This window comes from Schistocerca nitens, chromosome 1, assembly GCF_023898315.1.
Source record: "Schistocerca nitens isolate TAMUIC-IGC-003100 chromosome 1, iqSchNite1.1, whole genome shotgun sequence".
NCBI classification, from domain to species: domain Eukaryota; kingdom Metazoa; phylum Arthropoda; class Insecta; order Orthoptera; family Acrididae; genus Schistocerca; species Schistocerca nitens.
In genome coordinates, this window is record NC_064614.1 from 791977068 (window position 1) to 791991979 (window position 14912).

General features: G+C 38.1%; 1 protein-coding gene across 1 annotated transcript in view; it reads right to left on the bottom strand.

The window, feature by feature from the left end:
• Positions 1-5692: 5692 nt before the first annotated feature.
• The window catches only part of LOC126262303 (G-protein coupled receptor 143-like), a 167667-nt gene continuing 158447 nt past the window's right edge, over positions 5693-14912 (bottom strand). The window contains exon 6 of the mRNA XM_049958844.1: positions 5693-6530. Coding sequence (XP_049814801.1) covers positions 6255-6530 — 276 coding nt within the window. The 3' untranslated portion in view covers positions 5693-6254. The remainder of the gene's footprint in view (positions 6531-14912) is intronic.

Sequence of the window (14912 nt, forward strand, 5' to 3'; positions counted from 1 at the left end):
GGGCTTTCGGGCCAAGGGAGGAAGTATTTCAGAGACGAATAAGTTTGTAAACGGTTTGCGTACTGCAACGATTAAAATGTACTGTGCATGGTGAAATGACACTACCCAAAATTGGTGCTAAGGCAACTATGGTGCACCATGGACCATAGGGGTGAATGATGGCTGCAGAGATGTGTATAGGTGAATAGATGTGCAACTGTTAAGCAACTGACCACCCAGATGAACCAGGCAACATTTCATGCATCCATTCTGCCTGCTGTTCATTGGTGATGAATGCTGTAATTTGCATAATACTGCAGCTGGATGTGTCGCCTTTTCAGGTGAATCATATTTATGTGTCATCAGACAGGTGGCCGTTGGCAGGTACAGGGTGAGACACCCTGCACTGCAACAATCGAGGGATTGATATGGTATGAGGAACGTTTCTGTACCATTCACCAGGTGATCTCATCATTGTGGAAGGCACAATGGATCAACACACATTTGCATCTATTCATAGGGACTATGTCCATCACTATGTGCACTTTATAATATAATTGCAATTGGATAGATAAAAAATCTGCCCACTAATTGACAGCAGAACAAAAAACATATAAAGATTCTGAAATCTGCAAGATTTTGAAGACAGTGACTCCTCCTTCTGGCAGAAGGGTTGGAGTGGAAGGAAGAGAGGAGAGGTTCAGGAAATGCGTGGAGTTCGGATAAGTTGCCTAGAACCTTGGGTCAGTGGAAACTTACCAGACAGGATGAGGGGGTCTGAAGCATCTTGTCTCACTTGACGTTGTTGAATACTTTTTCTATACCAACAAATCCTATGAATGTTTCTTTATTGTTCTTAAATGTGACTTGCATTTACAAACATAACATCAGAACTGCCTCTATGGTGCCTATACCTTTCCTAAAGCCGGCTATAGTGTCATACAACAGGTCATTAATTTTCTTTTTTATTCTTCTGTATATTATTTTTGTTGATATCTTGATTGCATAAGCTATTATGCTGATTGTGCAATATTGCTTACATTTAATTCTGTCAATATTGTTATGAGTTGGGCTTCACGCACTGCGGTGTAGCAGTTAGCACTGTTCTCTGTCTTGTTGCGGGTCACCAGTTCAATTTTGACCACCAGAAACTAATTGTTATTTAGTATTTATGATTTCTGGAAGGTTCTCAAAATTTGTTTCAACATTTTGGAATATTCAAAGTTTCTGTAAATAGCAGCACTCACCATCCATATGTTGAGTTCCATTTATTCTATCCATAACTTGGTGTTTGTAATGAACATGCTTTCAGTGCTAAGTGTTACGTATACTTCATTGGTGACTTGGACATGATTCTGATTACAATGTGACCTTGTTTGGTGGAGATGCCAGGTACTTTCGAACATCTGCATCACTGCGGCTCCAATCAGGCAAGGTGTGAAAGCTGTCACCTATGGAGATAGGAACTGGAATACAAGGAGTACATCATCCCCATGGTCTGTATTAGCAAGAGACTAATGGATTCCAAAATAGCAGTAAGTCTGCTGACCATCAGTGTTTTCTGCAGATGCCGATCAGAACCTGATAAAATGGTTAAAATTATTCAACCTAGTTGGCAAATACAAAAAGTGATAACATGATGTGTTTGGAAAATTTGTGCATTTACTTGGACAGCATAGCCCAGCAGCAGTTTGAGAGCAACAGAGCTTAGCTTAATAGCTGGAATAAATTTCAGCTCAAACTGAAAAAAATCTTGCGGTGATAGCAGAAAGTCTGATTAGCAGAAGAACAATTGAACAACAGGGCAACATAGGTGAGTAAGTTACTACTGGACTGGCAATAGGACTGGTCCGCACTGAGGAACAATGTTGGCAAGTATTAGCTGATCTGTGCTATTTTTTTGCATGCTTTCAGATCTGAAGTGGGGTGAAGACAGACCAAGATCCCTTGGTGGTGGTGATGATGATGATGATATTTGGTTTGTGGGGGATGATGATGAGGATGAAATGATGAGGACAACACAAAACACCCAGTCCCTGGGCAGAGAAAATCCCCAAACCCAGCCAGGAATCGAACCCAGGACCCCGTCATCCAGAAGCAGCAACGCCAGCCACTAGACCACGAGCTGCAGGCAAGAGCCCATGATAAAACACTTATCAGTGCTAGGGATCACCAGCCAACTAACCTTCCTGCTGATATCTGACTGTGGGAAAATTTTCCAACTGAAACTAGTATTAGAGGTAATGTCATGTTCTGACATCGCCCACAGAATGAAAACTGCCTACCACCCACAGATGAATAGTCTCACAGAATGATTTAATAAGATGTTGGCAGATATGCTCTCGATGTATGCTGATGTGTAACAGTGAGACTGAGATAAAATATTGCTCATTGTAACATCTGCATACAACACTGCAGAGCAAGACACATTGTCCTTTCTGCTCTGCAATCATGAGGCTGAAGTATCAATGGGTGCACTGATCAATCAGATGACACTCAGGCTGACTGTTTGAAACAACTCATCATCAGAATTGAAGAACCAAGACAGCTGGCTTGCATACGGAACCTGGACGCCTAGGACAAGGACCGAGAGCCCTATAATGCCAGGAACTGGCCAGTGAGATACAGACGGGGAGACTTGGTGCAGATTTTTTCAGCTGCATGGAAAGTGGGACTACTGGCTAAGGTATTAAGGTACTACTGTAAACCACATTGTATTCTTTGTCTATTACAGTCCTCAGGTCCAGATGACTGTGGGGGGCTTCTTGTTCAAGGAAACTGAAGAGCTACTCATGATCATGAAGTTTCGATGGAAGGGGCTACCTTCAGTGCTCATCACAGTGAAGAGGATGTGACAACACGCCAAAAATGTAAGGATCCACCAGTGCCACCATGTAGAGTATCATTGGCAAGATATATATCTAGGGTACTGTAATCAGCTCCAATGATAACTTCTGAAACAGTGAGTCACTCTTACTCCAGGAGAGGGAGGAATGCTGTGAGTTGTGCTGCATGCAATGTAGCATAGCAAGTAGCACCACTGGCGAGGGTGCTGCAGGTCCCAGTTCAATCCTAACCACCAGAAATTATTTATTATTTAGCATTTATCATTTCTGGAAGGTTCTCACCATTTTCTATGTTTGTGTATTCTGGATTATTTACTATTTTTTTATGAGTAGCAGCACACACTGTCCAGAAGTTGAACTCTGTTCTCTTCTGTCATACATTAGTGTTTGTAATAAATGTGCTTTTGGTACTGAATATTGTATACTGAGGTGATAAAAGTCATGGCACACCTCTAATATCATGTGGGTCCTCCTCCCAGCACAGTGGTTGGTTGGTTGGTTGGTTTGGGGAAGGAGACCAGACAGCGAGGTCATCGGTCTCATCGGATTAGGGAAGGACGGGGAAGGAAGTCGGCCGTGCCCTTTGAAAGGAACCATCCCGGCATCCCAGCACAGTGCAGAAACTCAATGTGGCATGGATTCAACAAGTTGTTGGAACAGCAAATTGGTTCTTACCAAATAAAATCAGGATCTATCTGACCTTGCCACAGTTTTCCAGTCATCTAGTGTCTCATATGGTCATGAGGCGTCGGTCGTCTGCTGCCATAGCCCATTAATGCCAAAGTTTGCCGCCCTGTCCTAACTGATAAATTCGTCGTATGTCCCACATTGATTTCCGCTGTTTTTTTTTTTTTTTTTTTTTTAAATTCAGTGTTGCCCATCTGTTAGCACTGGCAGCTTTACACAAACTCCGCTGCTCTCAGTTGTTAAGTGAAAGCCATCAGCTACTGTGTTGTCCGTGTATGAGGTAATGCCAGAAATTTTGTATTCTTGGTACACTCTTGACACTGTGGAGCTCAGAATATTGCATTCCCTAATGTTTTCTGAAATGGAATGTCCCATGCCTCTAACTACAACTACCATTCTACATTCAAAGCCTGTTAATTCTCATTGTGTGGCCATATTCACACCAGAAATATCTTCAAATGAATCACCCGAGTACAAATGACAGCTCCGCCAATGCAGTGTCCTTTTATACTTTGAGTACACGATACTACCACCATCTGTACATGTGCATATCACTAGCCTGTTGAATTTGTCATCTCAGTGTACTTTTTTGACAACCCTGCTTTTGGATTTGGATTTTATTCTGGTTATAATGTGACTATATTCTCGGCACTGTGTGGGTGATATTCTTCCAAAAGCCCAATGATGTATCTCCAAACACATAGATTCTACACATTAATCTGAACATTCATTTTGATCCACTGATTTGTAAGCCTTCTAAAGCACTGCTAGACACTGTTTCTGATACTACATTACCTAAGGCTTTCAAATCAGTATCCATTTCATCTTCTGTTACAGTAGCAGGCAGTCCTCAGAGTGCTCTTTCCAACTATCTGCTTTCAACTTTGATTTTAATAGTGGCATTCCTCCTTCGCTCATAGCTGTATCATCAATAAAATGGAAATATTCTCAAAATCTATCAGCTATCTGCCACTATTTTCTTACATTCTATGTACTATTCAACACACTGTTGCACTCAATAAAAATCTTAAAGTATCTTCACATTCTTTTGCTAAAAAAATAATAGTTACGGCATTTTTCTCACTGTTAAACAGTGATGCACCACTCACTTATTCCTCTAGTCATGCCTTTTCCCTTTTTGTTTCCCACTCATGTCACATCAACATTATTTTTATCTGCTCTCAATAACTTGTCTTCTATCAGTTCCACATGTCCCTGTTTCTCTTGTTCTCCCACATCTCCTCTCGGTATTCATTGCTGCCGTGGCCCACAGCTTTAATTTTCTTCCGTGAAAAATATCTCTGTTATTTTACTCTTCACAAACAAATAATATAAACTATTTTTTTCTCCCATAGCTATTACTGTTTTTACAGTGTGAAATACCATACTTAAGACAACACATATTGTAACATCTGCCATAATGATTGTAATGATAAAGTGAGAAGAATGCCTACTTAGCTGTAATATAAAATGTGTCTATGGAATCACAGGTTGTGATGTCACACTCGGTTTTGTTTCTCTTTTCATACGAGAATGAGGCTCTTGTGAGCCAAGATTAATATTTCAATGTAGTTACTGAAAACAGAACGTGGATAGTAAGAAATTTCTGAGCTATACTTCTAGAACATAAAAAAAAGGAATACTGTCATTAAGGTGTAGTTTTTATAAAAACTTAAGCTGAAAACATTACATAACTGTACAGTTAAAATACACAGTGAATACATCATAAGTGCACAAACAGAACCTGATAGCACACAAAGTAAAACAGGTCAGAAACCTAAGCAGGCATGAAAATGTAGGAGATCTGATTATTATTTAATACACCTCATTTAAAGAGTGTAACACGCCAGGTATGATGACAATTTACATAGTATTAATGGAACAGGAAGTGGAAGCAAATAAAAATTGTGGAATGTGATGCCTGATTTACAAATCTATATAAAAGAACAACACTACAGTAGTTTAAAGCTATTGCACAATTACACGGAAATTGTTTCTTTAAAAATGGAAACACTACTCTTGCTATACCATGAATTTAAAAGACAGAATTTACTGTATAAATGGTATAACAATACAAAAATACACTGTAAAAAATCTGCCATTGATTAAACATCTTTGCATCAAAGGCACATATTTCAAATTATGTCCCCCCCCCCTCCCCCCCCCCCTAAAAATCTCTCAAAACACACACACACACACACACACACACACACACACACATGAAAAAGTACTGACACAGCAGTATAAGAAATTGTTTCAGCTGGTTGAACACCATGTGACAAAAATCTTTATGGAAAACATTGACCAGGTATGTTCTGAAAGCTGTAAGATGTCACTTGGTGTTGGAGTCATACAGAAGCTTAATGGCATCTAACATGGCTTTTCTGTTTAAAAGTCTGTTAGGTTATATACATTATGTAAAAATAGTACCAAATTTTCCAGTAAAATACCTCCAAAACATTTCAATTAAAATGTTGTAAAAATTGTACCTTATAAATATCACGAGTATTAGTGTAGCTTACAAGGAGCTATGAGATTCTTTCATTTCCTAATTTTGATTGCCATACAAAAATCTGAGATAAAAATGCAGCACAAATTGCACTCTTCTCACCTGAACGTACCATCACATAAGTCTATGTCTATGTAATGAAGCAGCAGTTCTAGATGTTGCTTTTGTTACAGTTTAGTACAAGACCCATAAAGTAAAAATATTTAAGCACAATTTTCTTCACTAAATCAACTTCATGTACTACTGGCACTGTAACTGGCAGTACTGCTGATGGAATTTCCATTGACACTGCGGTTTGTGAGATATTCCTGGCTAAGTAACAGGGGTGTCGCTTCACCTGTACCAGCCAGACCATTCCATGATGCGCTCGGGCTTAAGTTTGGTGGAGATGGTGTATAGGTAGGTAACGGCTGGGACCATGGCATCTGCAGTTGTTCTCTGGCTCCACCTGAAGACCACCGCCGATAGACGAGACTGTTGAATAATGCTTGGAGTGGATTTGCAACAGCCTACAAAAAAATCACAACCCTTTTATTGCAATATCAATCTACACACACACACACACACACACACACACACACACACATTCCTATTCTAAAAGCTCATTCAAAATATTTTTATTAAATTATATAATAAATCTAAAAACAAAGATGATGTGACTTACCATACGAAAGCGCTGGCAGGTCGATAGACACACAAACAAACACAATCATACACACAAAATTCTAGCTTTCACAACCAACGGTTGCTTCATCAGGAAAGAGGGAACGAGAGGGAAAGACGAAAGGATGTGGGTTTTAAGGGAGAGGGTAAGGAGTCATTCCAATCCCGGGAGCGGAAAAACTTACCTTAGGGGGAAAAAAGGACAGGTATACACTTGCACACACACCCATATCCAACTATACATACACAGACACAAGCAGACATTTGTAAAGGCAAAGAGCTCTTTGCCTTTACAAATGTCTGCTTGTGTCTGTGTATGTATGGTTGGATATGGGTGTGTGTGTGAGTGTATAACTCTCCTTTTTTCCCCCTAAGGTAAGTTTTTCCGCTCCCGGGATTGGAATGACTCCTTACCCTCTCCCTTAAAACCCACATCCTTTCGTCTTTCCCTCTCGTTCCCTCTTTCCTGATGAAGCAACCATTGGTTGTGAAAGCTAGAATTTTGTGTGTATGATTGTGTTTGTTTGTGTGTCTATCGACCTGCCAGCGCTTTCGTATGGTAAGTCACATCACCATTGTTTTTAGATATATTTTTCCTGCGTGGAATGTTTCCCTCTATTCTATTATATTCATATCATTAATTTGAACCCAACAATTATGTTTGTTATTGTCACTGTTGCATTTCGAAATCTTTTCTGTAGTCTTATTTTCTCTTTCTGTTTTTGCCAGTAGTTTCACTTTGTATTCACCTTCTCCTTTTTACCATAATCTAATATACAATTTTATCCCGCCTATATATACCCAATAATACGTAACCCACTTCCAAACCATAACCAAAAAAATTTTTTTTCCCACTTTCAACACTACCGCTGCTATAAAATCCACCGTTTTGGCTAGTTCTAATAACTTTCACTTTATTTCCATTTCCGTTTTTCCCACATCATTGATCATTTTTAGCCGCTTCCCACAGGTTTTAACGTCATTATTTCTTCGTCACACAATTGTTAGCCTCATTCTCATAACCTGCCACCACAAAACCATTCCCTTTAACACATTTACACGTAGTTTTTTCGAAATTTTCCCAAATTTCTCCACCCTTTAACGTGTTTTGGCGGCAACACAACCACACAACCTTTATGCACATCGTTGTCTACCAACCCAAGTTCACCACAGGATCTACACAGCCCAGCTTTAACCAACACTTTTTCACCTTTTTTCACACCAGATCTCCAGTTGCTTTCTAGTTCACCTTTATCTCTCCCCATTTATTTTTATTTTCATTTCAGCCTCATGTTACACTTTCCACCTTCTAATACCATGTCACCCTCACAACACCCCCACAATGACCCCATTAAGTTTTATTTACATTCCCTCCGCAAACATGCCTTCGCCCTAGCCAGATTATGCTCCCATATTTTATTTTCTCAGACTTGTCTGACATTTGGCATTACCCCCAAAGGCCTCACACTTAAAGTTCCCATCTCTGGCTGTGACCCTTCTTTCCATCAGTCCCTATACCAGTTCCAAACTGCACAATCCATAGCCCTCACCCGCCTAATCCTTCACCTACACGTCAACTCAGCCATTGAACACACCCCTCAACTCCTATCCCTAATCAAAGTCCTCAATCTTTCCTCTCCCACATCCACAGCGGCTGTTCAGAGCATCCTCCTACAGGCCAACCGCAAATTAGAACAGCATGCCACCCTCCACCTCAAAAAACTATCCAATCTCCTGGTTTCCCACCTCCGGAAAGGCAACTCACTCACCCTTCACAACCTTTCCAGCAAACCTCAACATCCTCTCATTGCACACAAACCCAGTCTCTCCCATCTACTCAGTCTCCCACTTCCAGCTCCACTCCCTCCAAGACCTCAAAATTCCAATCAACACAATCTGGAACCACAACACCCCAATTCAGTAGTTAACCTTTCCTCCAAACCTCTCTCCCAATCAGAAACCTCTGTCCTATCCAAAGGCCTCACCTTCAGCCCCACTCCCAGATTCAATCAAACAGCCCTCGGCAAAGATTTACTGTCCTACACTTGTACTCTCTGCTGGAAATATCACTTTTCCACGAAGAAAAATGATCCTAATCCTACTCCTAATGATCCAACTCCAAAGACACTATCCAAATTGAACCCTGCCTGGAACATTTCCGTCCTCTGTCACAGCGGGACCCACCTCCTCTTCCTCAAAATCACCCTCTCCAAACCTTCCAGGAATTTCTGACTTCCAGCCTAAAAAGCTCTTTGCCTTTACAAATGTCTGCTTGTGTCTGTGTATGTATGGTTGGATATGGGTGTGTGTGCGAGTGCATACCTGTCCTTTTTTCCCCCTAAGGTAAGTCTTTCCGCTCCCGGGATTGGAATGACTCCTTACCCTCTCCCTTAAAACCCACATCCTTTCGTCTTTCCCTCTCCTACCCTCTTTCCTGATGAAGCAACCGTTGGTTGTGAAAGCTAGAATTTTGTGTGTATGATTGTGTTTGTTTGTGTGTCTATCGACCTGCCAGCACTTTCGTATGGTAAGTTACATCATCTTTGTTTTTAGATATATTTTTCCTGCGTGGAATGTTTCCCTCTATCCTATTATATTAAATTATATGACAAAGAATTTAAGAATAATTATATGATAAACAGGATTAAAGTGTTTTTCCATTTAATTTTGTTTTATTCAGCACTAAAATGAGTATACTGGAACTGGATTCACTGAGACCATTCACCACAATGCCATAGCTGCTTTTCGTTATTTACATCTCTTTCAAATCTGTGAAAACTAACACGGGTAAAGCAAGTGCACTATTGAGCTTCTAAATCCATTTAGCCCATGATCACTCCCCCTCCAAATTCTTTAAGAACCACTACTGAAAACATTTCTGTTTTGCTTTTCTACATGTGAAATTCATAGTGCTGTCCACCAAGTCCCTTGAACTCGGTACCTTCTTTCTAACTAGCTAAGTACCACAGCTCAATCAGCTCAAAAAGAATACAGAATATGGATGTTCCACCTCTTATCAAGGTTATTTATCTGCACAATTGATGTCTGAAAGTTAACAAATCTAAAGAGTACAGTAGCACAAGTTTCTGGAGAAACAATACCATGCAGCAGGCAATTAAAACAGAAAGTTCCACAAGAGTAAAAAATGAGGTATTATTTGGCAAAAAGCTAAATATCTGCTTGACAAAATGTATGTTAACGCATGCAGTACTTAGGTATACATTAGGTGGAAAGTGGCTCAAAGTGACATTACTAATAATGTTTTCTTTCACAATTCATGGATGCCAATTGAAATCATGTAGACGCAATTTTTTATTAGACTGATGTTTCTAGAGTAGCATATGCATAAATAATTCAAAATAAAATCATTAGTTTCACTATGAATTCACAATTACAAAAATGTTGTGCATGTGTTATTTTGCCCAGTGGGGCAAAATGACACATCTTTTCCCTTGGTAGATTTATTCTTTTATTTTTTCTATTGAATTTTTAGCAAAAGCATAAATTATAGTAATAACATACATTATACATTAATTATGTGTTAGAACAGTTATCTTAACAAAATAACAATGTCCATTAGTAAAATATACCAAAATTCATGGCAAATTATTTCCAGGAACTTGGGAACTTACAATGTAATTTCTAATAGCTTTTTTATAAACAGATACACTACATAATAGCTTTTTATAAACAGGCACACTGCATTTCAGCAATTGATAAGGTATGTGATGGAGTAGTGAAAAACAACAAAGTCCTGTGTCATTTTTCCCTCTTCAGCACAAGCATAATATTTGGCCATAAACTCAAAAACTAACACACACACACACAATAAAAATATTTTTAAAGACTTAACTTTACAAGATCTCCCCATTGATAGTAAATCTTCCACAGAAACAATCAAAACAAGACAATTTTGAAAATATTCTAACAGAAATAGCGGTTTTGTTGACTTTGAAAATAGTTCCCTACATCCCACCTCACAAAATGGAAGCAAGCAAATATTAATCATTTGTGGGAAAAATGCAACCTGCACAAGCAACCAAGTAAATCAAAGACTATGATCTTATCAACTACCAAATTTAGCAAAAAAAGTCACAATGTCATTTGAACTTCTATGTCATTTTGGGCCACTTTCCCCTATTATATTTTTAGAGAACGAAAATCCTATTACAAAAATCAATATGACTTCTTCAAACAGAAATACTGCAAATTCAGCTCACTCTTCCTATCCACGACATTCAGAGTGCCATCAACATTGGCACACTGGTTGACATCATCTTCCTCGACTTCTGGAATGAACTGATACATTTCCACACTGCTGTTTAATAAGCAAAATATAAGCTCACCGAGTATTAGATCAAATTAGTGATTTGATTCTGGGCTTCTATGCAAACAGAAAAAATTGACTGGTGTAATTCCAGGAGTATGACAAGGAAGTGTAATAGGGCTGTTACTGTTTATGATTCATATTAACGATCCAGTGCATAAAATAGGAGGCTCCATAAGGCCTTGTATTCACAGAGGATGATGTTTTCTACAGGAAGGTTGCAAAGCTAGTACACTGTAGCAAAATGCGGGAAGACCAGCATACAATTGCTGATTGGTGCACAGACAGCCATTTGCACCTGAAATAAACATTATGGAAATAAATATGATGCAGTGTACAGAAACAGGCAATGGATCCACTGTTGTTTGATTATGTTATTAGTGACAAATCACTGGAATCACTAATTGCCATGGATTACCTATGAGTAACCATTTGGAATGACCTAAACTGGAATGACCACATAAAACAAATTGTAGGAAAAGCATAAGCCAATCTGAGATTCATTGCAATTTTAGAGAAATGTAATTCATCCCAAAAAATGACTTATAAAACATTGGTTTGGTCAATTCTTGAGTAATATTCATCAGTCTGAAACCGTTACAAACATGGGTTAATAGAAGAGAGAGGGAGAAGATTCAACAAGAGTGGTGTATTCCATCGCAGGATTATTTAGTTGGAATGGGAGCATTAAGAACATACTTAACAAACTCCACTGGCAGACACTGTATGAGTGGCATTGTGCAACACTGAGAGAGGTTTAATGTTAAAATTTCGAGAGTATATATTTTACGAAGAGTCAAACGTGCATTACTTCTTCCCATATATGTCTTGTGAAATGATCAAAATTAGAAAAGTATGCAAACTAGAACTCATTTAGAGGTTTAACTGCAATCTTCTTTTCACAAGCTATTCACAAATGGAACAGGAAAGGGAGGGAATAATAGTTATGTTAGAAGTATCCTGTATTTAACAGAGCAGCGTAGAACTGCCCTACTTGTTGTCATGCCATACCTGACATCAATACTATTTTTTTCTTTTTTCTGGCCTTGTTTTGTTAATAATACCTATACAGTACTTATTCAAAACTTATCATTTCTTATTTAAGCAATGATTCTTAAATCTTTATTATTCACTGTGTAAGTTCCTTATTATTAATGACTATAATACAGTTAGCTCACCAAACATTTAATTTAGAAAAAATATTTGTGATTAACTATTCCTACTATCCAGAATGAGATTTTCACTCTGCAGCGGAGTGTGCGCTGATATGAAACTTCCTGGCAGATTAAAACTGTGTGCCCGACCGAGACTCGAACTCGGGACCTTTGCCTTTCGCGGGCAAGTGCAGAGCACTTGCCCGCGAAAGGCAAAGGTCCCGAGTTCGAGTCTCGGTCGGGCACACAGTTTTAATCTGCCAGGAAGTTTCATATTCCTACTATACCTACAAACCTGTTAATGGTGAAATTTTTGATGAGTAAATAGCTCATTTGAAAGTCCTCATTCTACTCTTTAGAGAAAACATTTTACTTTTCCCAAAATCTTTATATTTCAAAGGTTGTTCATATTCTTTCTTTCTTTTTTTGTTCTGGGAAGTTTCAATCTTAAATTGTGATTATTTCTAAAGTTCAGCAGGCTATCATAGTATTGTAGAATGGATTTTTTCGATCACAAATATGTCTGCTTTCATTAGAATAACTTATTAATTTGTTAATTATTCAGATTAGAAAACTCCACTATCTTGAAATCTGACTGGCAAATTTTCAGACTCTCCCACATAATACTATCGCTGATTTGATAATTTTCTAATGCTACAGCAATTATTTAAACAAGCTTACTTCTTTGCCTATTGTATCTTTGTGTCCTCTAATTCTGCTGTCTTTTATGTTAATATACAAAGTGTAATAACAAACAACAATTTTTAATTTTACATACATCTATAAATAGACATGATATACAAAGACTAAGAAAGCGTCCAATAGTCAATTTATAAACATTATGTAACTGTCAGTCTATGATTAAATACCAAAATATCTACATCATGTGCTGACTCTTAGTCAGCTTGTACCTATAGATGTGAATCAATCTTTTTTTAGTCATCAACATGTATATTTTGAGACTGAATATTGAAAATTATAGTGTTAATATGTCACTAAGAACTGTGTGATGTGGTGCTAATCAGTGTAGGTCAGAAACCTTGTCCATATGCTTAGACTATCAGTTCCGACAAGTCTGATTATCAAGCAGGGATCATCAATTAAAAACATAAATGAAGAGACAGAAAATTAATTACTGCACTGTTGTGTACTTTATGTGACATATTTTCATCAGATCCTTCAAGCAGTTGGAAGACGACCATCACTGATCCACAATGAAGCTACTGAACACTTGATATGTAGTGGCCAAGCTTACAGTCATCAGATGGCTTGAGGAAAATGTTAGTCCAGATGTACAAACCTTTCTCTCATGTGAAACGAGTCAATTTGACAATTAAAATTTATGTACGGAGTAGGAGCTGTCAAACAGATAGGATTTTGGTTTGTGTGTGAAGTTAATTCTATTATTAACGAAATTCTTAACTTCATTGTTAGGTTGATTGCTGAAAACATCACACCTTTCTGAACCACACAAAGACGGAGTGATGGACAGTATAAGTCATTTCTTCTCCTAGTGTTACATTTATGACTGTTACTGTTAAGAACTGTAATTTATTGTTGACAATACATATTAAAAGACAGAAAATGCACTGTGAGACTGTTGAAAGTATGCCCAACTGTTTAAGGAGATGGTGAAGTCTTCTTGGATTACATAGGCCAACAAAAAAATTTTTTAAAAATATTTTTTACTTTGATAGCTGATCTTTATAGATTTTTATGTGCCGAATCCAAATCTAGCCTCAGTTTTTTTGTATCACCCATAGTTTTCAAGCAATATGCTTTTTATTATATTGTATAAAAATCCTATGCTATACGGTAAATGGGGAAATTAATGAAATGCTTTGTTACGACATAAGCACGATTTGTATTTACAGTAAGCTACTTAAAGCAATGATATGTGTTAATAGAGGTTTCACTTGTCAGCTGGAATTGGTTTGTATTTTCTTTTTCTTTTTTCTTTGAAGCTTCTCGTGTAGCTTTTTCTATGATGAGTAGCTTGCTGACCTTCTCGGTGAAGTGACCAACAGAAGTCCCCCATCATGTTGGCATTCCAGTGGCCTTGGTAGTGTTTTTCCATCACTTTAATGTCCTGGTGAAAACACACTCCTTGCTCCTCACTAACTTCTCCCATATTGTCTGGGAAGTAGTCAAGGTGACGGTTCAAAAAGTGAACTTTCAGGCTCATTAAACATCCTAAAGTTTTAAATTTCTTTAACACTGTAGCTATAATAGAAACATATTCTGGGTCTTTTTCATGTCCTAAGAACTTTGTAACAACTTGACTGAATGATACCCACGCTTCTTTCTCATTTAAGGTCATTGTGGATTCAAAGTTAACATCAAACATCAATTTTCTAATGTCAGGTCCAACAAAGATGCCTTCTTTTAGTTTAGCTTCTGAAATGTGTGGAAACTTTTAGCAGAGCTACTTAAAACATGGTCCATATTTAGACAAAGCCTCTACAAACTGTTTCATTAGGCCTAACTTTATATGTAGAGGTGGTAGGAGTATGGTTTTTGGATCTACAAGGTTTTTGTGTAGAATGTCCTTCTCACCAGGTTTTAAAGACTCCTTCATAGGCCAGTTCTTTCTGCACCAGTGTTTATCCCTAGCCCTACTGTCCCAGTCATACAAGAAACACAGAAATGTGGTAAAGCCACCTTGCTGACCAAGGAGCATGCATGTTACTTCTAGATCGCCACATATCATTAAACCATGAGCAGAATAGCCTATTTTATATAGCACT